At 55.3% G+C, this 24,561-nt stretch overlaps 1 protein-coding gene across 4 annotated transcripts in view; it reads left to right on the forward strand.

The window, feature by feature from the left end:
- Positions 1-212: 212 nt before the first annotated feature.
- FOXP4 (forkhead box P4) overlaps positions 213-24,561 on the forward strand; it is a 51,398-nt gene continuing 27,049 nt past the window's right edge. For 2 of the 4 annotated variants that reach the window (XM_081140308.1, XM_081140307.1), the window contains exons 1-2: positions 214-718; positions 18,403-18,622. In XM_081140308.1, coding sequence (XP_080996434.1) covers positions 18,419-18,622 — 204 coding nt within the window. In that variant the 5' untranslated portion in view covers positions 214-718; positions 18,403-18,418. Of the gene's footprint in view, positions 719-18,402; positions 18,623-24,561 lie in introns of all 4 variants that reach the window. The other 2 variants (XM_081140306.1, XM_081140309.1) reach the window with 2 other exon arrangements.

A 24,561-nucleotide genomic window follows, 5' to 3' on the forward strand; every position in this document is an offset into this window, starting at 1 on the left:
TTTGGTCCACGTGGTCTTCTCTCGCTCCCGGCCCGCAGCCTAGCCTGGTGAAAGTTGCTGCACCTGCTTTAGGCGAATTATGGTAGCGCTAGAAGTTGGTCTCCCCTCCCTCCCTCCGCCGCTAGCTCGCTCGCTCCCTCCCTCCGCCCAGGCTCTCGGCGCGCTCCCTCCTTCCCCCTCCACCCGCCTCCCCGCCTCCGCCCGCCCCGCCTGCGCACCGCCCGCTCGCAGCCACTCGCAGCCCGGGCTCAGTCGCAGCCCCTCGGAGTCCGGAGCCGGTCGCCCCTGCGGACCGGACAGTGCGACCGGCGGCCCGGACGGAGCCCCCATCCTGCGAGGAGGGCGCGGCGCAGGCGGCGGCGGCGCGGCGGGGAGGAGCCCGGGCCGGAACCAGGGCTGGGCCGGGGGCGGGGACGCCGGGGTCCGGGAGCCCCGGAGCCGGAGCGAGCGAACCAGCGTCGCGGGAAGACCGGGAAGGAGGAGCACGGCCGGAGCCAGCCGAGCTGCCCACAAAGTGCGATGCCCCGGCGGGGCTAGGGCGCGCGGCGGCAGGCGCGGCGCGGCGCGGAGGGAGGACGCTCCGGAGCTGCGCGGCGCTGGGCGGCGCGGAGGGGCAGCCCCAGCGGGCGGCGGCGGGCCCGGGCTGCGACCCGAGCGAGCCCCATGCCCCGCGCGGGCTGACGGGCCGGAGCCCGCACGGAGCGGCCGGGCCGGACAGGTAGGTGGCGGGCTGAGCCTGGGGACGAGGGGTGGGGGCTGGGCCGGCGACCAGACCAACTCCCGAGCTCGCGCACTCTCTCGCCCGCTCCCTGGCTCACTTTGTGTTTGCAAACTGCCCGCCGGAGCCGCGCCGGGAGGAGCCGGGCCCAGGCCGGCACACTTTGTTCCAGCCAGGGCCGGCTGCTGCGCCCTGACCCCGCGCAGCCGCGACACCCCGCCCGGGGCCGGGCCCTCGCGGCCCCAAGCCGCGTTGGGAACAGGTGGGGGCTCCGGCGCGGCGGCGGCGGCGGCGGCGGGGGGGGGGGGCAGCCGGAGGTCGGCCGGAGGGGGTGCTGGAAAGGGCTACCGAGGCCCGCCCTTCCCCAAGAATCCGGGCTCCGCCCCCTCCCGGCCTGACCGCTGGGAATGGGGTGTAAGGGGGCGCGACACCCCCGCCCGCCCCGAGTCAGACAAAGAATACTTCCCGGCCCCGACTTTCCTGAGCTGGGGAGGGAAGTGGGGAAGTGAGTTTCCCCAGCCCCAGTCTGCCCAGGACTCCCCACGACTGGCCGAGGCAGATGGGGGGCTGCGGTCCTAACGGCCGCGTCGCCTCGGGTGCGGAGCGGGACTCGTTTTGCTGGGGTCGCGCCTGGGAGGTTGCGGGGCCAGTCTCTTTCCTCCCCCCCGTTCCTCCGTCAGCTCGGAGACAGAGGGGAAAACTTCTGGGGGACTTGAGAGCCCTTGGAACCCACCCCTGTGATTTTGTGCGCTCTTTGTGGAGCCGGGGACCGATCAGGCCGATACCTTTATTCACCCCATCCGAGGAGAGCCCCTGCCTCACCGCGTGTGGGGGCGGCAGGGCTCGGAGGCCACCGGGAAAGTGCCCCGGAGTGACCAGCGGGACCTCCATCCGGGCTGAGGACTGTAGTGTCTCCTTCGGACAGCCCCCCACAGGCACCTCTCTCTGACCCGCAGTCAGCCCCGCTCCAGCCTGGGGCTCCCCTTTCACACCAAACAAACTAACTTGGACTGAGCCCCGGCAGAGCCTGTTACGTTAGAAGGTGGGGCGCCCTGAGCGACATGGGGTCCCGGCCTCCCCGGCGAAGGACCGTGTGATTTCGTGGGACGCGGATTCTGAGGCTGCGGCCCTGAGGGTTGCAGATTCCTTCTCTCCAACTGGGGCGACCTCGTGAACACTCAGGCACCCCACTCGGACGCTCTGGGTTGGGAGAAGAGGGTAGGGGATCGCGGAGGAGCGCCCGAGCTCGGGGAGCACCTGGCCCGGCCCCCGCACCTTCGTCTCTCCAACCCCGGCTTGGCCGATTTCCTCCCTCGCTCGGCGCCTGGGCTTTAGGGCGTCTGGAGATCACCGCGCGTCTGGCACCCCAGCCCCGGGTCTCCCCGCTGGTTGACCTCGGAGCCTGGAGCTGGACTTGGGGGTGGGGGACGGCTGAGCAAGCTGGAGTCTGAAACTGGCCTCCCCATGATTCCTAAAAAAGCCCAGGAGCATTTTGGCCAATGCGGGTTTTTACTTGGACTTCAGCATCTTCACACGTTTTAAAGCCCCTGCCTGGACTGTCCCACAGTGAGCTGTGTTGGGTCTGGGATTGAGGGCCGTGGGAGTGAAGCTTGAGGGGCAACCGAGGTTGGGGCCTGAGGCTGGGCCGGGTGCCCGCTGCTCCCACACCGAAAGCAGCAGCAGTGGGGTGCTCTATGCGGCCTGCAGCCTCCCGAGGGTCTAACCAGTCCCATGGAACTTGGTAATGGAAACCAGCACACTGAGAATTGGAACCCAGAAACTCACTTTCCTTGGAGAGTGGGGACTGAACCCTGTGGATGGTGGGCATTTCAAGCCCCTCACGGTCCTATTGAGCCGTTGTGCGGGTGTAGGGGCCCCAAAGGGCAGAAGGCAGGGCCGTCCCTGCCCAGGTTGGGGAAGGAGAGTCACTTGCCTCAGACAACCCCTGCCCAACCCAGGCCACTGCTGGGAAGGGGAAGTTTGGAGGCTTGTGTTTTTTTGTTTGTTTGTTTGTTTTAAACTTGAGAAACTTTGTCTTGCCGGGGCTCTGGGGCTCTTTGTCACCTGGCAGACAGGAGGAAGGGCTGAGAACTGCTGTGAGCAACCTGGACAGCTTGCTCTGCACCGCACAGTAGATTTAAGTCTCCCAAAAGCAGGGCTGTGCCTGGTGGGGGGCTCCCCATCTGGTATCACTCCCACTCTGGTCAGTGGGACAAAGTGGCATGGGGAGGAAGTGGTACTGTGGGTGCCCTGTCCCCCATGCATACCAAGGACCCCACCAAGATCTGAATCATTCCTTCTGGACCCTTCAATCACTAGATCACTACTTTGCCCTGGCCCCAGCCTTGGTCCTAAGTTGTGGGAGACCATGGGAGCCTTCTCTCCTGGCACTGAGGGCTGGGCCCCTGGGTGGGGTTTTCTGTCCTCCCAGTCCTGGGCAGGCTTCCCAGGAGTTATGGAGTTGGGGAACCCCTGAGCCCTAGGGAGAGAAAGGCCTGACAGCAATGCTGGGGAATGCCCGGGCAGGGCAGGTTGGGCCCAACTTACAGAAGGACCTGCCGCTGTATTTTTTTTTTCTGTGTAGGTGCCTTTCTTACACCTGGACACCCCCACCCCCTTTCCTCCGCCTCTGGCCAGAAACTTCCTTTCTGGCTGCTGGCAGGTAGGTCCCTTCTTGCCAGGAATGTGCATATCCTGCTGGGCTCCTACTCCAAACATACCTCTTCCTTAGTGGGGGAGAAAAGCAGGGGGACTTGGGGGGGCTTCCTTTGATCCAGTGATTCCCCAAATGTTTGCTGAGCCCCTACTCTGTTTGGGCAAGTACCAGGCTGGGCACTAGAGTGCCCAAGCAGTGAAGGCTAGGGTCTGCTCTCTGGACCTCGCATTGTCAGGGTAGGAGAGACACATAAGATATCACATAGGGAGAGGAAGGTGGGAGCAGGGTGCCTGTCTTGTGTATTTATTTATTTATGATTAATCCTCACCTGAGGATATTTTTTTTCCCCATTGATTTTTTAGAGAGAGTGGAGGGGCGGGAGAGAGAGAGAGAAAGAAACATGATGTTAGAGAGACACATTGATTGGTTGTTTCCTGCACCCCTCCCACCCGGGGCTGGGGATCGCACCTGCAACCCAGGCATGTGTCCTTGACCAGAATTCAAACCTGCGACCCTTTGGTGTATGGACCGACACTCTAACCACTGAACCACCGAGCCAACCAAGCCAAGGCAGGGTGTCTGTTTTAGAAGAGAGGTGTGAGGTGCAAGGGGAGGAAGGGGTCATCTCCCCAAGAAGGCTTCCCTGCTCTGCCATACCTGGAGCTGCACTCTCCTTACCTACATCCTAACTCATCAAAGCCCCACTGCCTTGGTGGTTTTTCTCTCTCCAGCCTAAATGCAGGCCCCTCCACTCTTTATCCCACGCAGGCACAATGTCTTTACTTTTCTAATAGTCCAAACTGCAAAATAAGCATTTCTTTACCCAAGGAGCTTGGCATAGTTCCCCTTCATGATCTTACAACTAACTCTCGGAGCTTCCCAGACCAAGGCAGGGCAGGTAACATTTGTAATAGGATTCCGAGGCTCCTTTGGCTGAAATGCCTTACTCTCGCTAGGTTCCAGAACTCTGGAACCCAGGGCCAGGAACTCGGGCCTCCCCAAGGCAGAACATGGGTCAGAATGGAAAAGGCTTTGGAACTTGCTGGTAGTGATGGGACTCTGGGGAACTTAATTAAGCTCTTGGAACCTCAGTCTTCTTACATGTAAAGTAGGTCAATAATACCCATTTAGAGCCCATTTGGGAGTTGAATGGGAGAGCAGATGTAAAGTACCTAGCACAGTGCCTGGCACATGGTAGTGCTGACCAAGAGGTAGCTTTTATTATTAGAGTCCCAGCACTGCCAAGGCCACATGATGGACTGAATACTCCATTTTATGGTGTGTGAAGATGTAGCCCCGAGAGAAGCAACTTGACTGAGGGTGCACAGCTAGTCAGTGTTAGAGCAGGGACTAAAACGTGGCACTCCTAACTCCCAGTGCAACAGTGGGGCTTGAGACTTTGCTGGCGGGGGAGGGAGAAAGGGAAGGGGAGGACCCCTTCCCCCTCCCTTCACAAGCTCAGATATAGGCCACCCCTCTGGCCATGACCCTGGAATGTGCAGTTGTCCCCTCTCTCCCAGGCCTAAGGTGTTTGTGGAGAAAAATAAAAGTGGGAGGGATAGTTCCCCAGAACACAGAGGAGAGAAAATGGCTGGCTGGCAGCACCACCTCTCCAAAAAGAGAGACTACTCTGGTTTGAAACCCTAGCGTCACAACCTCATGGAATACAAGTCTGGCAGCCAGTCTCAGATCAGTTTGGTACCTGCCTTTGGATGGATCATCTCAAAAGAGCAAAAAGAAACTTCCCTTAAGCCTGAACTTGCTGGCTCTTTCAGGATTGCCTTCCTGGATTCTCTTCGGAAAGGAAAATGCATACCTCTTTCCACTGCCAGTCCCGCCATGCTGGGATCAGAGCTGGAAACTACTCCAAACCTTGTGGCTTGCTGTGCAGTGGTGATGCAGTGGGTGGCCCTGAGGGGGCCCCATGTGGAGCCTGGACTCAGGGCACACTTGAGCTAGACGTCAAGAGCCCTTAGCACAATAGGTGCACATTTGGAAAGGGCCGCAGGAGCTGGGCCACGGAGTCAAAGCTTCCAGTGCCTCTAGGAAGCCATCCTGGCCTGAGCCCCAGGACGCCCTCCCTTCCCTTGATTCCTGTCCCAGGACTCCCTCCTAACTTTCGGGGGGGGGGGTCTTTGCCTTTGCTGGGCTGTCCCTCCCTCCAGTGCAGCCTTGCATCTTTCCTCTCCCTAGCCCTGGCCATATTCATTCGACCTGTGCTCCCAATCTCAGCAGCTCTGCCAACCTCCCTGGGGGCCCCACCCTCTGCCCAACTGGAGCCTCCGAGCGGGACCTGAGGGTGAGTGGGACCATTGGTCCTGCAGGACAGGGGTAAATACTGTCTCTCCCTCTTGTAGTTTCTTATGGCACCTGGGCTACCGTGCAAAGGCAGGTGGGTGGGGGCCCGAGATGGTGGGTTTTCCTCAGACATTTAACAAAGTGGGGTGTGTGGAATAGTGACTCTGGCATTTGTCCAAGGTATGCAGGGTGGGCAGGAAGAACTTACCCAGAATTCCCACCACAGTGAAGGAGAGACAAGTGATGGCCTCTGGACCTCAGGGTGGCGCAGGGAATGGGACAGGGTCTCCTCTTCATTCCACAAACATTGTGGAGCTTAGTGTGCGCAGTGGCCCTGTGAGCTTTGGGCGAAGAGCTTTACCACGGGGTGGCTGGCTAAAACTTGGAGAAATTAGAGATGGAGCAGGTGCCCCAGTGCGCCACTGGAGTCGGGCTCTGGTGCGGACCCTCCCCAGCCGGGACAGGACGCCCGCGCTGCCCCTGGGGGCCCTCTGGAGGGCTGGGCTGTGGGAGGGAACACGGGCGCGTGGGCGGGTGAGGGGGAGGTCTCTGTTCTTGTTTCCTTGACCGGGAGGTTCCCCAGCGAAGCCCACACTTCCAGGAGACCCATCCCTAAAAGAAGTTGGTCCAGAAGAGGGACCGGTATATTTCTTCAAGGGTTCCTCAGGCAGATGTACGTCTGCACCCTGGAAGGAAAGGGCACTTGCGGCTGGGCAGAAATTTTGGGAGATGGGAATGTGGGGGTTTGCAGGGGACGGAGGGAGTGGCGGCGGCCGTGACCGGTCGGGGAGCAAAGCCCTGAGCGGAGAGACCCCCGTAGCTCCCGGAGGCTTGCGCGTCTCTAGAGGAGCGTCGGAAGGTCGGCGGGAGGTGTTGAGGGTGCGGAGTCGGCGGCACCGGAGAACCCCTCCTTTCGGAAGCCTCCGGGTTCCCCCGAGAGCCGGGGCGGCGGTTCTCCCCGAGCTGAGCGCTCGCTGCGGGCTGCTGGCCCGCCCCGGTTCCCTGCGCCTCCGCGAGCGCAGCGGCGACGGGCGCGAGGCTCCTGGATCCTGACACCTGAACCCACAGAGGCCGTGAGAAAATGCCACGGACGACCCTGCCGGGGGGGGGGGGGGGGCGCGGGGCCGCTGGAAGAGGGGCGGCGGGACTGCGTGGCCTCTGCCCTTGGCCGCGCGCAGGGTCCCCCGCGCCGTCGGCTGCCCGCTGCGCTGGGGGTCCCTGCGCGAGTCTGGGCTTCGGGTGACCCGGGAGGGGCACGGTCGGCGCCGCACCCACTTCCCCATTCGCTCCGCGACCTTAGGCACGTCCGTCCCCTCTCGGGGCCTGGGTTTTCCTTTCTGCACAGTTGGCGACGGAGCAGCCACTCGCCCCCTCCCCGGCCCCTTCCTGCGGCCCAGCCCCGGGCGTCGCCGTCGCGAAGGTCTGGGCGCGCGTCCCCTTTGTCCCGCCGCGGCCGGAGCCCTCGGCCTCCGCGACGTATCTGGAAAGGGGCTCGGGGCGCGTGACCCCGTGGCCCACGCAAGTCTCCTCCTCCCCAATTAGGCAGCGCAGCCTGATTAAAGGGGCGCTAGCCGACCCCTCCCGCCGGATCCCCATCGAAGAGATTTCCCTTCATCAGGATCTCACATCCTCCAGAAATTAATTTGATGCCTCTTGTTATCAATTAATTGAATCTCGTTGGGAGAGAGAGCTCAGCCAGGCGGCTTCGCTTGGCCCTTGTGTGCCGCTGTTCCGCCCTCCCCCCTCACACCAGGACGGCCTCTCCCCCTCCCCATTTCTCTCTTTCTGCCTTGCTTTTAATTTCACATATTTTCTAATATAAAAACCACTGCTATTGGGCCCCTTTTCCCAATCGATTTGGATGAAGACCCATGGGCTGGGCACTGCCTGCGATTCACCCTTCCTCTCCCCTGGGCCCTGTTTGATCCTTAAGTCAACAAAACCTCACCCCTGGGAATTTAGCCCTGACCCTGACCCTGACCCTGACCCTGACCCTGACCCTGACCCTGTGTGCTGCAGGGGCCGCTGCTCAGAAACTTGAAGAGCAAGACTGGGGGAAGCAGGTCTGGGGACAGACTCCAAAGAGCCCCCCCCCTTCACACACGCACACACCCTAGCTGGGGAAAGGGGACACTGAAGGACCAGGCTAGGGACCTGTCCGCCGTCAGGATTTTTGTGAAAGTCCTATGTTTTCTAGACGAGACATTTAGGAGCTGTTGCCCTTGCCAGGGCTAATCGGTTAAATGTTGGGGAGAGGGCACAGGTGTGTGGTACCTCCTAGCTGCCTAGCAGCCAGGTCAGGCATCGGCAGAGTCAAGCCCTCAGCATTTCCAAGGACACTTGGGAGCCCAGATTCTGCCTCCTGCATGGAAGACGGAGGAGGAAGGTTCTAGAAGACATTCCAGTCTGGGAGGAGATTGTGGCAGGTATAGAGTAGAACTAGGTGGTCACCAGTCCCTGAATGAGGAACTGTGCTTTCCCAGTTCACATACCTCCTTGTTCCAATAGTGTTATTTATTACTCTCATTTGATAGGTGAAGGACCCAGGCCCAAAGAGGTGATATAACTTGTCCAGGGTCACACAGGTAACTGGATCCCTCTGGAATGCTGGCCGTAAGGGCTGAGGTCACAAATTGACTAAGTTCACCCCTTATGAGTTTTGTTGACCCACACAAAATTTATTACAATGGTAAATTTCACATAAACATCCCCACTTGGCTCCTTTTTAAAAATCCACACACTGAGCCTACATTTCTACGTGGTTAAGGATAGACTGGGATCGAGTGCCCCCCATTTCTCCCTTGGCCTCCTAGGGGACCAGCCTAGCCTCTGGGGGCATTTTGGTTAGCAACTCTGTCATGGAGATTGCACCTGTCGAATGTGGGGCCTGTACAGGAGCTCAGAGGAGACCTTTAAATACTCCGAAACCTAAGCATATACATTCTTTTTTACAGGCAAAAGGAAAGAAACCATTATTTGTATAGTTGATCCTGGAAAATATATGGAGTTTGTATGATGCTGTCTTTTAAATGCCGTCTTTTAAAGGTTAAGGACATTTCCTGACCCAACCTGATTCTCACACAGCTTCTTAAGAACGGGTGGTGGTCTATAGTTGTTTTTCTTTCTTTTTACCATGGAGAGAATTATAGGGGCCTGTTCCATGCTGAAACCAGCCCATCCCTGTCCAAGTGAATCAATCCCTCTAGCCTGTCCCAAATTTACGTACTTTTTGTTGTGGGTTGGGGAGACTTTCTTCTAAGAATAGAAGCACAGGTTGGGGCTCTGTAAGAACTGGGCAGAGGTCACCCTTTCGGAACTCATCTTGGAACAGGCAGAAAGAGATGTGGGAGGATGCTGAAGCTTGCATATTCAGATGTGGATGCGTTTTGGATTGCCCTAAGTTGGTACCCAAGATCTCTGTGAAAACCGCACCTAGATATCATTGCAGAGACAAAGGGAAGGGCCAGGGCATGTCAGGCAGGCTGGCCAGAGCAGCCAGGGCCCCAGGGAGGGCCAGTCCCAGTGATCTGGCCCAAGCTGGCTGGAGCCCCTCCTGTGTCCGCAGGAGCCCCCCCCCTCCGTTCCAAGGGCACTATCAGAACCAGGCTCCAGATGGCTACTCAAGCCATGGGTGAGTAGCCCCCATCCCTTAACCAGCAGCCCCCCCACAAAAGACGGCACTATTTAATTAGCCATCTCTGATTAACCAAACTTGGCATTCGGCTCCTCTTGCCCTCATCTTTCCCAGCTCCGAATCAATGGCTTTGATATGCTAATTAGGGAGTAATTTAATTTCAAAAGGCCGCAATTAACAAGGGTGTTGTGGACATGCTGTAGTTAAGCGGAGTAATCTAATTTGCATTAGTAACAAGCAGGGACTAATTAGAAGCTTAATTAGACACTTAGATGGCTCTTATGTTTACTTTCTTAACGAGATGGAGTGGGGTCTTTGGTTCTTTTTCTTTTTTTTCTTATTGTTAATTTTTCCTTTTGGTCATTGTACTAGGAAGGAGTGTTGAGGAGGCCACCTTGCTAGGGCCCGGTGGGAGGATTTTGGGGCTGGAGCCAGTGAAAGTGAACTGAGGGATGGAGGTGGTGAGGAAAGGTTCAGATTCCAGGGACATTCCAGAGTCACCACCCTCAGGGCTTTGCCACCTCTTGGGGGGGAGGGGGAGGCCGGAGCACTGGTTTGGGAATTGGAAGAACCCGAGTTTCAGTTTGGCTCAGCCTCTTAGCAGCCAGGTGGCTTTGTCAAGACATCTTCAAAGGGTAGTTCCTTCTTCATCTGTCAAAGTGAGTGCTAGGCTGTGTGAAGAGAGGAGGGGATAGGGTATGGGAAAGGACTATCAAGGACTCTCTGAGTGGAATGGTTATTATTAGGAATAAAATATATTCACAAATTGTGTGCTTGGGCTTCACTTCCTAATGACTCAGCTCAGAAGTTACCTCCTACAGGAAGCCTTCCCAGAGCATCCCCATTCCCTCTACACACCCATAGCTCCCCAAAGTCTATTGAACAGAACACTTATAAAGTCTGTATGTTGTGTAGGAAAGAGTTCTCAACCCTGGCTGCACTTGAGGTTTGGAATACTTTGAAAGCTTTTTAAATTATCCACTCCTGGGTCCCACTCCTCAAACAGTCCAATTTAATTGACCCAGGTTGGAGCGAAGGTCTGGATATTTTTGCTAACGCTTGTTTTTGCCCATGTGTCTCTCTCCTCCACCAAAGTGTAAGCACCCAAGAGCAAGGACTGTGTTTTACTCACCTTAGTATGCCCCAGACCTCAGTAATCAGTATCCGTTGCAGGCAAAGGCCCACCGCCCAGCTGTGTGCCTTGTAAACCTGTCCAGATCTGAAAGGGTCTATAGTGTTGGATTTTGAATGCCTTATGCAGGATCTGAGAATCTTCTGAGGATGAGAATGGAGGTGAATCTCTAAAAAGCCGGGTGACTTTTGAGTCTTCTGGGACATGGCACATTGCCGAAGGGAGAGCAAAACTGGTACAACTTTTATGACATCAATTAGGGAATAAATGTATCAAGAGCCTTAACAATATGCAATTCTGCCTTTCAAACGCATACGCTAAGTAAATAATCGGAAATGTAGTGTGTTCTGTTCGCATAGGGTGTTTATTGCAGAGTCATAGTAAAGACCTAGGGAACGGTCTGGATGTCCAGCTCTCGGGGATTGGCTAAATCAATTCTGGAACACGCAGCCCATTCGAGCAACTATGTGACCACTAAAAACTGTTGCTTAAAATATTTGATGTCATGTGGAAATGGTTATGATAGTAAGTGGTGAGTGGAAAAATAGGAAAATTCAAACCACGTACAGATTATGACCCCAGTTTCACTTTTTAAATGTTTATAAGCTGAAAGAGAGTGAAAGTGGACTGACTGGAAGGGGCGGAGCCACAGGGCTAGCTCCCTGGGTGGTAGAATTATGGGCACTGTTTCTTTTATTTTTTCTTCGAAAATTTCTACCAAGATGTTTTTACTTTTATGATTAGCAAATAGTTATTTGAAACTTGGGAGAGAACCTGGAACCGACAGCACAGGATGTGGCCCACCTTCCAAAGCCGCCTGTTGCAGCCTTTGAGAGAGACTGTCCTCACCTGCCACCTGCACTGAGCTCCTCACGCCCTGACATTTTGTGCTAAGAAGACTCCTTAGATGGGCCCTAGAGTTGAGACAGGTAGCTCCTAGGGTGTCATTTAGGGAGAATGTCAGGAGAAGTGGGAGTAGAGAGGAAGCTTAGGGTGCTAGCCTCCAACCCACACAAGGGAGAGTCCCCAAGTACCAAGGCAGGCAGGGGTTGGAGAGGGATAAGCTGCTTCTGGGACTCAGGGGGCCCCATCTGCTTGGGGAGAGCCACTGGCCTGCTCAGAAAGCTAAATAGTCCTGTCACTCATGACCCTGCTCTGGTTTGGGGTCCTCTTTTGGAGCCGTAGAGACATTCTAACCCTCGGGTCCTGCTTCATTTTCCTCAAGTGCTGAACCAAGGGCTGGGGTCAGTTTTAAACCATAGCCCACTGAGACTTGGGTTGTAGCAGGATCTCCTGAGCCCCCATAATTATAGTAACCATGCTTTCCTGAACACCGTCACACAATGTGTTTTGACACCAGAGCTCCCCTGAAAGGAAGGTTTATTGGTATTAGCCCCATATGACAAATAAGGAACCCAAGGCTCCGACTGGTGACCTCACTGCTCAGTGCTCTCATTACAAAGGTAATGAGAGACCAGAGAAGGGGCAGCAGGTAGGATGGCAAATGAGTGGCTGGCTAAGGAAGGCCAAGAGAGGCTGCTTCCTGAGCCCTCCCCTCACCTGGCAGCCTGCAGGCAGTGGGCCTTTGGGGCCTGAGCTGAATGGGGGTGCCTGGGACTTTGGATGACAGATTGGGAGGCATCGTTCAGTTACTTGTAAGGCCAGTACTTACTGTTCTGAAAAGCCCTCTGCTTTATGTCCCTTCACACAAGATCTGATCGCAGGATAGCTAGAAAGAAAGGAAAAGGAAAAGAGAAAGAAAATATGTGACAAATTCATGCTCTGTTCTATGTGTGCCCACATGTGTGCCCTGAAAAAGTCTTAAAACTGGCAAGCTTGTGTAAAGTAAGGGCTTTTGCATATGCAGTTTCTCCTGTGTTGAGTGGACACTGCCTGGCCAATACCTTCTTACCCTTCATTTCTAAGCATAAATGCCATTTCCTCAAAAAGAAGGCCTGCCCTGCCCTCTCCGTTTAAATTAGAACCCTCTGTTTATTCTCTGTACTCACATTTAATAGAATTTATTTTATTTGAGCTTATCTACTTACTGGTGTCCTTATTTGTCACCAACCCCTGGAAGCATAAGCTTCAGGAGAGCAGGGCCTATGTCCTGGTCTGTTCAGGTCTGCATACACAGAGCCTGGCACACTGTAGGTGCTTAAAGATTTGTGAACCAATGAATGGATGAAGGGTCATTGCTGGTGAAATATGCTCCTGGCCAGCCATTGGAAGAGAGTAAAATGACTTTGTTCACAGCCCAAACTACTAGTGGCTAAACTTTAAAATGCTAGATTTACTCAGAGAAAAAAAAAGGAGGGGGAATAGACCCCCATTATTACCAGTTGCCCTCAAAGCATTTAGGATACTACTGCACTGGGTTTTTTGGGGGGGGGGTACTTGATTTTAGGGAAAGAGAAACATCAATTTGTTCCACTAATTTATGCATCATTTGTTGGTTCTTGTATGTGCCCTGACCAGGGATCGAACCCACAACCTTGGTGTATTGGGTCGATACTCTAACAAACTGAACTACCGGCCAGGGCTGTACTGGCTTCTTTGAGTTTTGTAAGCCTGTATAAGGCAGGGGTCCCTTTTCAATTTCCTGTAAATAGATCCTCAAGGCTTGGCTTAATTAGGCACCCAATCCATGTTGAATAAATGAGTAGCCTTGGAGATGGATCACCTGGTTTTGGCCATCCGGAGGCCCGTAACTAGTCAGTACTGGTCCTTGGAGCCCCGTTGCCTTGGGCAAGCAGTATCAGCATCACCTGGGAACTTTTTAAAATGACAGTTCTCAGGCCCACTCCAGACCTGTTGAATCAAACTCCAGGCCTGGGGCCCAGCAGTCTGTGTTTTAACAAGCTCTCCAAGGTGATTCTGATGCGCTCAAGTTTGACATTCTCTGGCTTAAGGTTTTAGTCCATTTACTCTCCCTTCCTACCACCCCATGGTAATATATTTTAAGAATCTTTATCTGTCTTTTATGGCAGTCTGCTGCCCAGTCTTTTTTTGGCAGTTGATAGGGGTATACATTATAAATAGCTACATCTAGTCCAGTTTTCCCCAATATCCAGAGGAGAGAAGCAGGGAGTTAACTTGGCCCAAGTCGCACAGCAAGTTGGTGATAAAGCTGGGGCTGCTAGATGCCAGGTTTTCCAACTTCTAGTCTCGCCTGGGCTTTCAACTAGCTCCACAGCTAGATCATAGGTTTCTTTTCTGGAGGGCTCCTAATTTCAACTCAAACCACCACCATTGCTCTGGGTACAGGTTACCTGTAGTCACACCCTCATCCTCCATGCTTCCCAAAGAACTGGGGGTGCGCCCCTTGCAGCTGCGCGCGTGCACGTGCGCGCCTGGCTCCACTCGCCCCGAGAGCGCGCTGTGGGCTGCCCCGCCCCTCCCTTCCCCCCCTCCACGGGTGAACTCCAGGCATCCATCAGTCTGTTAATTGCACTAATTAGAGATCGCGGAGGTGTTAATTGGAAAACCCTGGTATTGTGCCTGTTTGGGGAAGAAAACGTCAATAAAAATTAATTGATGAGTTAGCAGGGCGGGCGGCGCGGGTTCGCGGTGAGGCGCAGGGTGTCGTGGCAAATGTTATGGCTCAGATTAAGCGATTGTTAATTAAAAAGCTACGGTAATTAATATCTCTTAACACCATATGGGCCGCGGAAAAGGCACAAAGGTTTCTCCATGTGTAGGACTCCCCATCTTTTTTCCCCTCCCCCGAAAGCACCCTAGCCCTTGGGTCGTCCCTTTGGTCCCAAGGTAAGTGGAACTCATCACTTAGGGCCAGGGAGGGGACTAGGAGGACCAGAGGAGTTCCGAGGGGCCCCCTACTGCGCGCCCTGCGGGGTTCTTAGAAGGGCCAGGAGCCTCTGGGGAAGTGGGAGCCCCAGCGCCCGCAGACTCCCCCAGGGCGGAAGAGGCGGCTGTGGCTTTGACCCAGCTTCCTTCCCTCTGAAGGCCAGGGCGTCTGCAGGAGCTTCGGGGCCAGGCCCAAGGCTCTGAGGTGCCCTGGCTCCCTAAGGGGAACCCTGCACGGAAGGGAGACTAGGACCTGTCTAAGGGCGGGGTCAGAGACCCAGACAGAAATCCTAGACCACCTGAAATAACTCCCCAACAGGTGGTAGCAGAGGGATCTGGGAAGACTGGAGTGGGGGGGGCGAGGGCCTCAATTTATTGAATCCTAGAAAAACCTAATCCCCCCTATACTTTTTGTATAACGGCAGCAAAGAACAACCCATTAACTTGGGTAAAGGATAGTGACTTGAAACCAGGTAGTCTAATTCCCAGAGCTTCTCTCCTTGTCTTCTGTGAATGTTCAGCTGCTCCTTGCTGAGGATATGGGTGGCTGGGTGCGGAGCATAAGGAGAGAGGTGGAAGGGCAGAATGAAGGGACCCCCCCCCCAAGTGCCTGAAGGAAGCTCAAGCCTACATTGAGTAGAGCCCTTTGAGAAAGGAACCACAGCTGTGACTCAAGTGGACCCTCGCTGGCTCCTTCCAGCCACTAGAACAGTGTGGCTTCATGTCCACATGCTGGACCAGGGAATTTCACTCCTGGAGCTTCCAAGTCAGAAGAGGCCTTCAAGACCATCTCTCCATGGAGAGTGGGGAAGCTGAGACTCAGAAAAGGAGGAAGGCCAAGTATTCACAGCTGGCTGTGGCTGAGCTATGGCTGCCTGACACCCAGGCCACTTCCTTCTCCTCTAGACGGTCAACATTCTCATGGACACCAGCTTCCTCTGCTACGCCCCACACCCTTGGACTTACAGGGCACTGATATCAAGGCCTACCTCCAGCACCCTATCCCATCCCAACCCTGGCAGGCAGGGCCCAGGCACCCAGAGCATGCTCACCCACAGTGCAGGGAACACCCCAGTGCTATTGCAACACCCTGTGGAGAGGTGGGCAGGAGGTCTGAGGCCGCCGATGTGCTCATCCTCAGAGGGCCTGTGTCCCAGGACATAGGTGAGGGTTCGGAGATTGCCTGGGAGCATCAGCCATGCAGGTTTCAGTGGGTGTTGGTGGGCTGGCTGGAGCACGGAAGGAGGTAAAATTCCTAGGAGGGGGCAGAGCGTGCCACAGGGGAATTAATGCCATTCATACACCCTGCGGAAATGACTTTTCAAATGCATATAATCTCAAGCATGCAAATGAGAGGCTTGCTTCACCCTGTTTAATATGAATGATCGGCCCTTGAATAGCTATTATTACACGCCACATTGCAGCAATTATGTTGTTCACTGGGTGTCGCTATGTACCCCCCCATTAAAAAAAGTAAAGAAAGGGACATCTCTGTTTCCATGCTACTTTTTTCTCCCTTTCTCCAAACTTGCTGTCTGAGCTACAACTTTATGGTGTGTGTATGTGTGTGAGTGTTGGAAGCGGGGCACTCATTCTTACCCCAGGAAAGTAACTGCTGGATTCTCTTTCCTTTCTCCTGTGCACACACACCCCTGAGGCTCTGGTCTTTGTCCCCTGGGGCCCAGAGTTCTCAGATCTCTGAGAAGCTAGACTTGGAATCAGGGCAGGCAGCTGCTCTCCACCCCCAGCAGGGCCAGTGTTGGGGGAGAGGGAGACTAGAGAGGGCCCCTGCTGTCTCCCCATCCCCCTCTTGTAGCTGGGGCCCAGGCTGGAGTGGGGGAAGGTGCTCTGTCGGCTGCTGGGAGGGATCGGGGTGGGTGGTTGGGGGAAGGGGGTTTGGAGCCCTGTGCTCGGGCGGGTGGAGGATGGCGCCCACCCCATCCATCATGTGGCAGCCACTGGCCCTCTGGCTGACACAGCCATTAAGGCCTGAGACCGAGTGCTCAATCTCTTCCGAACCATCGCCTCCAACCTCGCCCTCGCCCTCGCCCCTGGCCCAGCTCCTCAGGACCCAGGAGTGGGAGCTGCAGCTGGGGTGGGGGAACAGAGAGAAATGCGCAAACATGGGACACTCCAGCAGCACAGGTTCACGTGGGCAGCCACACAGGTCCACTAAGAGACACCCAAAGTCACCGATGGAGAGGGGCCTTAAGAGAAGGAATGTGGCACACATGTGAATTGGTGGGCTCCTCATGGACTCTTAGCAGCTCTTTGTCCCACCCCCCAATACCTTCACTTCCACTGGTTCTGCTTCCAGCAGGGAGAAAACAGCATGTGGCCCAGTGAGTGAGGGGAAAGAGTTCTCCCTGTGGTGCAAGGAGAGAATTTGGGGGCAGGAGAGAGGTACTCTTGGGAGCTGCCATTTTGAGGAGGAAGCAGAGAAATAATCCAGTCTCTTCCAGCAGATTCTCTAATCTGCTACCTGCAAGGCCCTTGTTCACGTTTTGGGTCAGGGAAACCATGTGTTTGTGGGGTCTGCTTAGGCCAAAAGGGAATCAAGAAGGGAGGAAAAAACACTGGCTGACTTCCCCGGACGCCACTAGCTGCTCCCGTGGCTTCTGCCCCTTGACCTCTGTGTGACCTGGGCCGTCTTTGACCTCTCTGAGCCTCAGTCTTCTCCCTTACAAATTCCACAGACGAAAAAGGGCTAGATTGAAGCTTACTCTCCTAGGTGGTTTGTATGTGTTGTTTTATTTACTCCTTACAGGACTCTAGGAGGCATGTGTTGAAGGCCTGGCCGTTGTGGTTCAGTTGGTTCCACACCGTATTGTGCACCGAAAGATCACCGGTTCAGTTCCCCGTCGGGGCACATGCCCAGGTTGCGGGTTCAGTCCCCAGATCGGGGTGTGTGTGGGAGGCAGCCGATGGACCCTTCTCTCTCTCATTGATGTGTGTGTGTGTCTCTCTCTTCTTCCTCTTCCTTTCTTTCTCTCTCAAGTCAATAAAAACATATATATTTTAAAAAGACATGTTGAAGATCAGTGATGGATACCAGCCATGTCCTGTTTTCCTGACATCCATGTGTCTCTCAAGGGACTTAGGAGGATAGTTGGAGACGTCTCCGACTTTGAGAACAGCTCATGCTAAGGTTGCCCCATCACAGTGTGTATAGAAGCCCCGGAGATAGTGGGACCTCCATAAGGTGTAGAAGAAGGAAGCTCAGGCCTGCTCAGGCCTCATGACCCTTCACACGGCCCAACAGCCCCCCTCTCTTTCTGCGGGGATGTTTCCACCGCTCCTTGGGAGGCAGGTGGGAGGGAGACGGCATGGGATTCAGGTCTTGACTCTGCCCCTGTAAATCCCCCAACTCTGGACCCTCAGCTGTCCCATCTGTTAAATCAGGGTGATAAAAAAAACCCTCACAATTCCTGTGATTAGGAATCATGTAGAGACAAAAGATAATCGAGTGTCTACTTTTGGCCACCCTGTAGACTGCAGCTTTGAACGGCAGGTCAGAGGCGGACCACTCCGCCTTCAATGCACAGCTCCACCGAGCTGTGTCTGGCTCCCGGTGGGTGCTGGGCAAATGGCAACCATTTTTGCTGTGGAACAAACATTGATTGAAGCCTCTGGGCCCTGGGGAAAGACTAAGGAGGCCCCTGCCCTGGGGAACTCCCCATCTATAGGCGCAGTGGCCATTACAGGTATTTGTGCCAAAGGGGAAGAGGCGATATAGTGAGTCCCAGTGAAGAGCTCATCTGCTTTTAAGTCCTTGCAGAACCCTCGCCCCTCCCCTCTCACGTCCCCGCGCCCCCCCATGCCCTGGCCTGGAGGGAGAGGCCAGAACAGATTTGGGGGGGGGGGGGAAGGCAGCACTTCGCCCCATTTGCCCTGCAGAGGTCGTCTTGAAATCAAGTTGAGGAAAAGTTGGGGGAGGGAGCAGCTGCAGTCTGGAGGTGCCCCTTACCTGGGCCTTGGGGGAGGCTGTACCCCAAGAGGGGTCCCAGGAGCAGTCCCCAGGAAGTTGAAGGGAAGACACCCCAGGACTGGGGTGGGGGTATTGGTGTGGGTAGGGGTGTTGAGGGGCATTGGTTGCTGGCACCTGCCCTGCCCATTCTGGAGCCTCAGCCCCTCCCCATGTCTCTCCTCCCCTCCAGGTCCCAGTAGAGCGACATGATGGTGGAATCTGCCTCGGAGACAATCAGGTCAGCCCCCTCTGGTCAGAACGGCGTGGGCAGCCTCTCAGGGCAGGCTGATGGCGGCGGTGCTGGGGCTGCAGGCACTGCTGGAGGCAGTGCGGGCAGGGACACAGTGGCGGGCGCAGACAGCAACGGCGAGATGAGCCCTGCGGATCTGCTGCACTTCCAGCAGCAACAGGTAGGAGCTGGCGCCCCTCCTCCTCTGCTGGGGACAGGGAGAGGGGCACACCACTCCACCCTGGTCACCAGCTTTACTTTAACATTCTTGGGAAGGTCCAGCCTCTAGGGACTCCCTCTGCGCCTTCCCATTCTAGGGGCCACCTTAACACAGGGGGAGAGCTGTGCTTTCAAGAGAAAGAAATGAGACTGGGGTCCTCCTGAGATCATGGAGCTTTGAACAGTTTCAGAAATGCCCACCAGGACAGACAGACCAGGGAGGCAGGCCTGAGGGGTGTATGCCTTGGATGGACTGGCGCCTGGCTCTCCTGTACACAGGGTTGGGGGAAGGAGACCCTCCCTTTAGAAGTGTGTTCATTAGGGCAATGGGGCCATGCACATAGGGTATGTCCACTTTACTTGTATTGTAAAATACCCCCGTCCCCAATCTCTACCTGGGCCCTCTGGCCCAAGCTGCAGAGAGATTAAACTTCCAGCCACCAGAGGCCAAAGCTGCTGGGAAAAGACCAAGAGCTAGAGGCAAAGGCAGGCCTCCATTTTTAGGGCTCAGACTGGGAACCCCTGTCCGCATCCATTTTTCAGTCTTCCCCTCCATCCTTCCCACCCTTCAGTGCAGAGTTCAGGAGTTCAAGATGAGCCTTTCTGCTGATCAAGGGGCCCTAGGGTGGGGAGCCTGGTTGGGTGATGACAGAACAGGGGCCCCAGGCCCCAGCCCCACTTTGGAGACAGTAAGAATCGTGCTTGACAAGTTCAGGAGAACCAGCCCAGCCAGCCCTGGCCTTGAGATTCTCCTTTGCTTATTTGACTCCCTGCTCCTTGAACCACGGCTGGCGGCACTAGCCCTTGGGGGCTCTGCTGGGAATAAGGAAAATTCAGGTCCTGCCTGCCCCTCCCGCCCGCATCCCCACCCCTGCCTTATGCACACGGGCTGACATGTGTACATCGCAGTCATGCTTTCTCCCAGATTTACTCTGGGGCTCCTCCCCCCACTCCATAGCCCCTAGGGGGCCCTTTCCCACCACTTGCCTTGGAGCCGGAGGTCAGACTGGAAGGATCCTGGTCAGAAGCTGGGCACCCTGCCCTGAGCTGGTCAGCCAGTACTAACACAGGGATGGAACAAACCCCGGTTAGTCCTAGCCTGCCCCTTCGTGTGACCTTGGCCAAGTCTGGGGCCTTGCTGAGCCTTGGCCTCCTTGGTGCCTGAAGTGCAGGGTTGTTAGAATCAGATGCAGTTTGGGTGTGAAACCCCTGTGCACTTGGGGTGTGGGTGTGAACGGAACCAAGGCCTTTAAAAATCACTTCCTCTTAGAAGCAGTGGCGGCTTGGGTGGAAAGGGACTGTCTCCGTTCCCCAGGAGATGGTCCTTGGGAGTTTTCTGGCATCTCCCAAGCCTTCCTAAGCAGGATCTCTGGGGGAGAGACTCACAGCGCCTGTGCCATCTACTGGGGACAGAGGTCAAAGGGCAAAATCCTACCCTTTATCAAAATAATGACAAAGCACACCCCACCAGAGGGCTCTAAGGCCACCCATTTTGCATGGCCAGCTTTCTCTCCCACACTTCCATGCAGACAGCAGTGAGAAATTTTGAATTGGGGGTGGTGCGAGAGGTGGGCAGGAGAAATACTGAAACGGAATGTCTTTTAAAATTGTTTAAAGTGAAGACTGAACACATATCTGGATGTAGGGGAGATGCGTGGGGGGCACTGTCTGTACTGATCAGGTTACTCCATTCTGCACACACGCTGTGCTTTACCATCTATATTCCATGTTCCAGTAATTCCTGTTTGTTTTGGGGAATATCCCAAAGTCCTGGAAAATCCTATATCTGTTTCACAAATAAACTGGGGTGGAGATTTGGAGGCAGGCGCAGGGCTGTTTTATCCATTTGGGCTCACTATGGGCGTAGTGCCTGAGGCCAAGGAAAATATTTGAGACTTAAAAAGGTTTTGTTGGCTCCAAACTATGAAAAGAGCCCTGCAAAATTAAAAATACAAAATTTTCAATTAAAAATGAAACCTGCCTGCAGGCCCTCCTTCCACCCCCCAATATATGTGAGTGAAGTTTGGGGGGACGTTTCAGGGGTAACACTTTCTGGCCCCCCAACAACAAATGTTCCTAACTATTCGTGGGCTAAACCAACTATAGGAAAGAAAGCCTGGCTCGTTGGGCTCCCCTCCCTCTCAATCCCAACCAGGAAGTCCTTCAAACAAACAAATGCCCGTGTCTGTTTGGTGCTTTGGGTCTTTCACATAGGTTGTGTCATTTAATTGTGGATATTATCCCCATTTCACAAGTGAGGGGGCAGCAAGAGGTGGCACTGACTTGTCCATGTGACATGGTAAAGGCTGCAGCTAGACCTCAGGTCTCCCAGTTCCTAGTTCAGGGCTCAGCACAGCCTCCTTTTTGCTCCTGCCACTCACGCAGTCCCCTGCAGGAAATGGAGGGAGCGAGGCCTGCAACATAGTAGGTGCTAAATAAACGTCTGTTGATGGGTGATTGAGAGCACTCCATTCCCAAGCTAAAAGTCTCTTAAAACAAACAAACAGAAGCAGCACTGTCCACTGGCCCTAAGTAGCCACTCCAGAGGAAGGAGGTTGAGGTCGGGGAGTCTGGGCGGTGCACTGGTCCTTCCTCTAGTGCCTCCAAGCCCCTCTCCCTCTGTCCTCTGTCTGTTGGTCCCTGTCCCTCTGCTCTGGGTAAACAAATCCTGGAAATGCAAGCTTGGCCTTTGGGAGTAATGAGTTGACAGAGGGGAGAGAGAGAGATAAACAGGGCGAGTCAGAAGTCAGACTGGTGACAGGACTTTAGGCTGAAACAAACAGTGCTGAAGAGGGCAGCCACGTCACTTCGGAGTAAGAGCAGGCGCCTGTTTCCATGCAACAGCAGGCCCGAGCTTGTTTAGACAGGCTGGGGTGGGGGCGGGGGTGACATAGCTTGGCTGCCAGGCCCCTCTGATGGAGAGAGGGTCCCTGGCTGGCTGCCCCATTGCAGCAGTCAAGGCCCCAGCTTCCCACTCCCCGCTCCCCGCTCCCAGCACCCTCATCGGTGAGTGACAGAGCCATGCCACGTCCACTCTGCCCCTGGGCTTTCACTGAGTCTCCAGTCTCACTCTCACGGAGAATCCACCCTGAGAAACAGGCGGGGGGCGGGGGGCAGGCCTTGGCGCGCGTTCATTCAGCAGGCAGGCACTGCACCTTAGTTTGCTGGGGGACCCTGTGGGCCAGCTGGAGTTGGTGATTCCCTAGCTGCTGTTAAAGGATACCCTGGACCCAGCACACATGCCAGCTGCCCATCAGTCCCCTTCCTCCATCAAGGCAGAGTCCTTCCTCATCTCCCCCCCACCATAGTTCCCCACTGATGGCTTTTTCTTTGCAGGTTGCTCTTGCATTTTATCCTAATCTGATTTCACCCGTGTGAAAATGTTCATATAGGAACTGCATGAAGACCCTTTGGGCTCTCTGTTAGGGGGCAGTAAGAGCCCGGAAAAGTGTGACAGGTTTTGAGAAGTAGAGGGCCTGGGCAGGTCTTGGGGGCCAGACTGGGCACTCTGGCCCAGGAGAGCTGGACTTGGGGCAGGAGGGCTGAGCAGGCCCAGTGGGGGCCGGCGGAGCTGCTGGCCGCTGCGCTGAAAGGCGTCCTGGGCCTCCTGGGCCTCCAGAGCCGTGAGCCGCACTCCTATTGTCCTCAGGTTGTGGGGGTGACAGGTCAGCGAGGGTCACAGGAGGGTTGCTTAGCGTCTGGGAACTCCTACTGCAGTTGCTGTGGCAACCGGGCCAAATCCCACCCTGTCACATCCTGTGAGGAGATTCAAAAGGGTTGGGGGGGGGCTCTGTACTTTAATGGGCTTTTAACTCACCCCCCTCCAAAGAGATGGGGGGGTCAGGGAATTGGGTGAGTGGGAAAAGAATGGAAGAGATTTTTGTTTTCCTTCCCCATCTGGCTCTCCTCTGCCCAAGCTACTTAGGGGGATGGGGTGGAAAGGGGAGGCCTCAAAGGTGATTTAGCACCCCCCCACACACATTGTCTGCAGTTGTCTTTAGTTTTAGGTCTGGGCCCACTTCTTCAGTCTGTGGGACTCCCACCCTCATGCCCCAGATTCTGCTCTTTCATATGTGGTTCTACACCTTCTTTCCTTTTCTCTCCTTCCCATAGAACGAGTCCCTTTTCCAGGACGTGCTGGGGGCCTGGAGGGAGCTTTGGGGCCCGGACTCCCCAGAGGGGAGACTTAGAAACTTCATATCAGTGAATTCCCCTCTCTCCTGCAGCTGCAGGGTGGTGCTTAGAAAGTTCTCTCCCTGCTCTGCCTGGGAAGGGGGGTAGGTGAGTGGGGGGCTGGGTGTGAGAGGACCAGCTGGGGAGAGGGCCTTAACTACCCCCTTTTTGTACCCATCCTGGGTTACTCAGGCAAAGACCACTGTTTCCTGTGTCTACCTCCCAGTGCAAGGGAAAGGGAAGTTTCCCTGGGAGGGAGTTCCAGGAAGAGGGAGGGGAAGGTAGAAGAGAGGGCCCAAGGCTGGCAAAGGGTTCCCAGGCCCCTGCTCTTTTGGGACCAGAAAGGAGTCAACCCATTCTATTACCAGCCTTCCTCCCGATACGAAATTCTGAGACCTCTGAGTTTTCTCTCCTCTCTAATCCCCCTTTTATGCCAAAGTTTTTAACCTTACTACTCAGGAGTGTGGAGACTGGGGAAAGGGAGGGTTGAATGTGTCCTCTCCGGAGGGTGAAGGATTGAAGTGGGGAGGGCTGCATCCCAGGGCAGCCCCTCTGTGCGTGAGCTGGTATTTCTCCTAGGGGAGCACCTTTATTCTGAGAAGGGCAGGGCATGCCCCGCCGCCCCATGCTAAATCCTACCCCCTGCAGAGGTGACTAGTGTGAGAGTAGCAGCTGGGCTCCTGGCGGCTCTGAACCCAGACATCCTTAAGCCCGCTTCCTGAGGACTCCACAGATAGGAGCACCCATCTGGGAGGTGGAGAGCAGCCAGGGAGGTCACGGGGAAGTGCAGGGCTGCCACCCTGCCACCACCACTCCCCGCACCATTCCAGCCTCTTCCCACACACCCAGACTCTCAGGCCTTGCCTCCCCCAGCACCCCTACTCAGCTGGTCTGGGCCAGAGGGGCTGCATGGGCCACGCTGGCTCACCCTGGGTGCTAAGGCTGCCCCTCGGGGCGCAGGGGAGGGAGAGCACGGAGGAGCCTCTGAGGAGCGCCTGTCCCTTTTTGGTGCTGTTGAGTCCATTGGTCTGTTCCCATCTCCAGGCAGCAGAGGCCTGGTCCTTTGAGGCGAGGCATTTCCAAGATGCTTGGCGGGTAAGGGGCCCCGAAAGCAGGCTGTGCACCCAGGCCTTGCCTCTCCCACCCACGTGGGCCTGTCGGTATCTATGCGTTGCTGGTTTTCATTTTAATGGTTCTAATTTGAGAATGCGCCAATGTCATTTTTACGAGGTTGGTGTAAAAAAAATTTACAGCCTTTTCCAAAAAGCTTTTTTTTTTTCCAAGGGAAAAAGGTGTAGAATCACTTCAGGGGTTTTATGGTCTCCACTCCCCCACCCTCTTTGCCCCCCTCCTCTGCGTAATTTCATTTTTATGTCTGTGCTGTAGGACAAAGCCTGGCTGGTGGAGAACCTAGATCTCCCGTGGTCAGTACCCCTTATGGTTGGGACCACTGACCTCTGACCTCTCCCTGTGCACCGTCCCTTCACTCTGGTTTCCTGGAGGAGTTGCATTTTGAAGAGTGGATGGGGAGATGTTTTTTTGTTTAATTCAAATCAACAAGTACTTATTAGGCACCGACTGTTTACTACTGCAGGTTAGGAATTTACATCAGTTCCTTAATTCCTTATATTTACTTATTTAAAATCCTCTAGCATTTTTTCCTCAAGTGTAGAATGAAATTAAAGAACATTGTCCCTGCCCGGCCAGAGTGGCTCAGTTGGTTGAGCT

This window comes from Miniopterus schreibersii (genome assembly GCF_964146895.1).
Source record: "Miniopterus schreibersii genome assembly, chromosome: 6".
In the NCBI taxonomy this organism is placed as follows: Eukaryota; Metazoa; Chordata; class Mammalia; order Chiroptera; family Miniopteridae; genus Miniopterus; species Miniopterus schreibersii.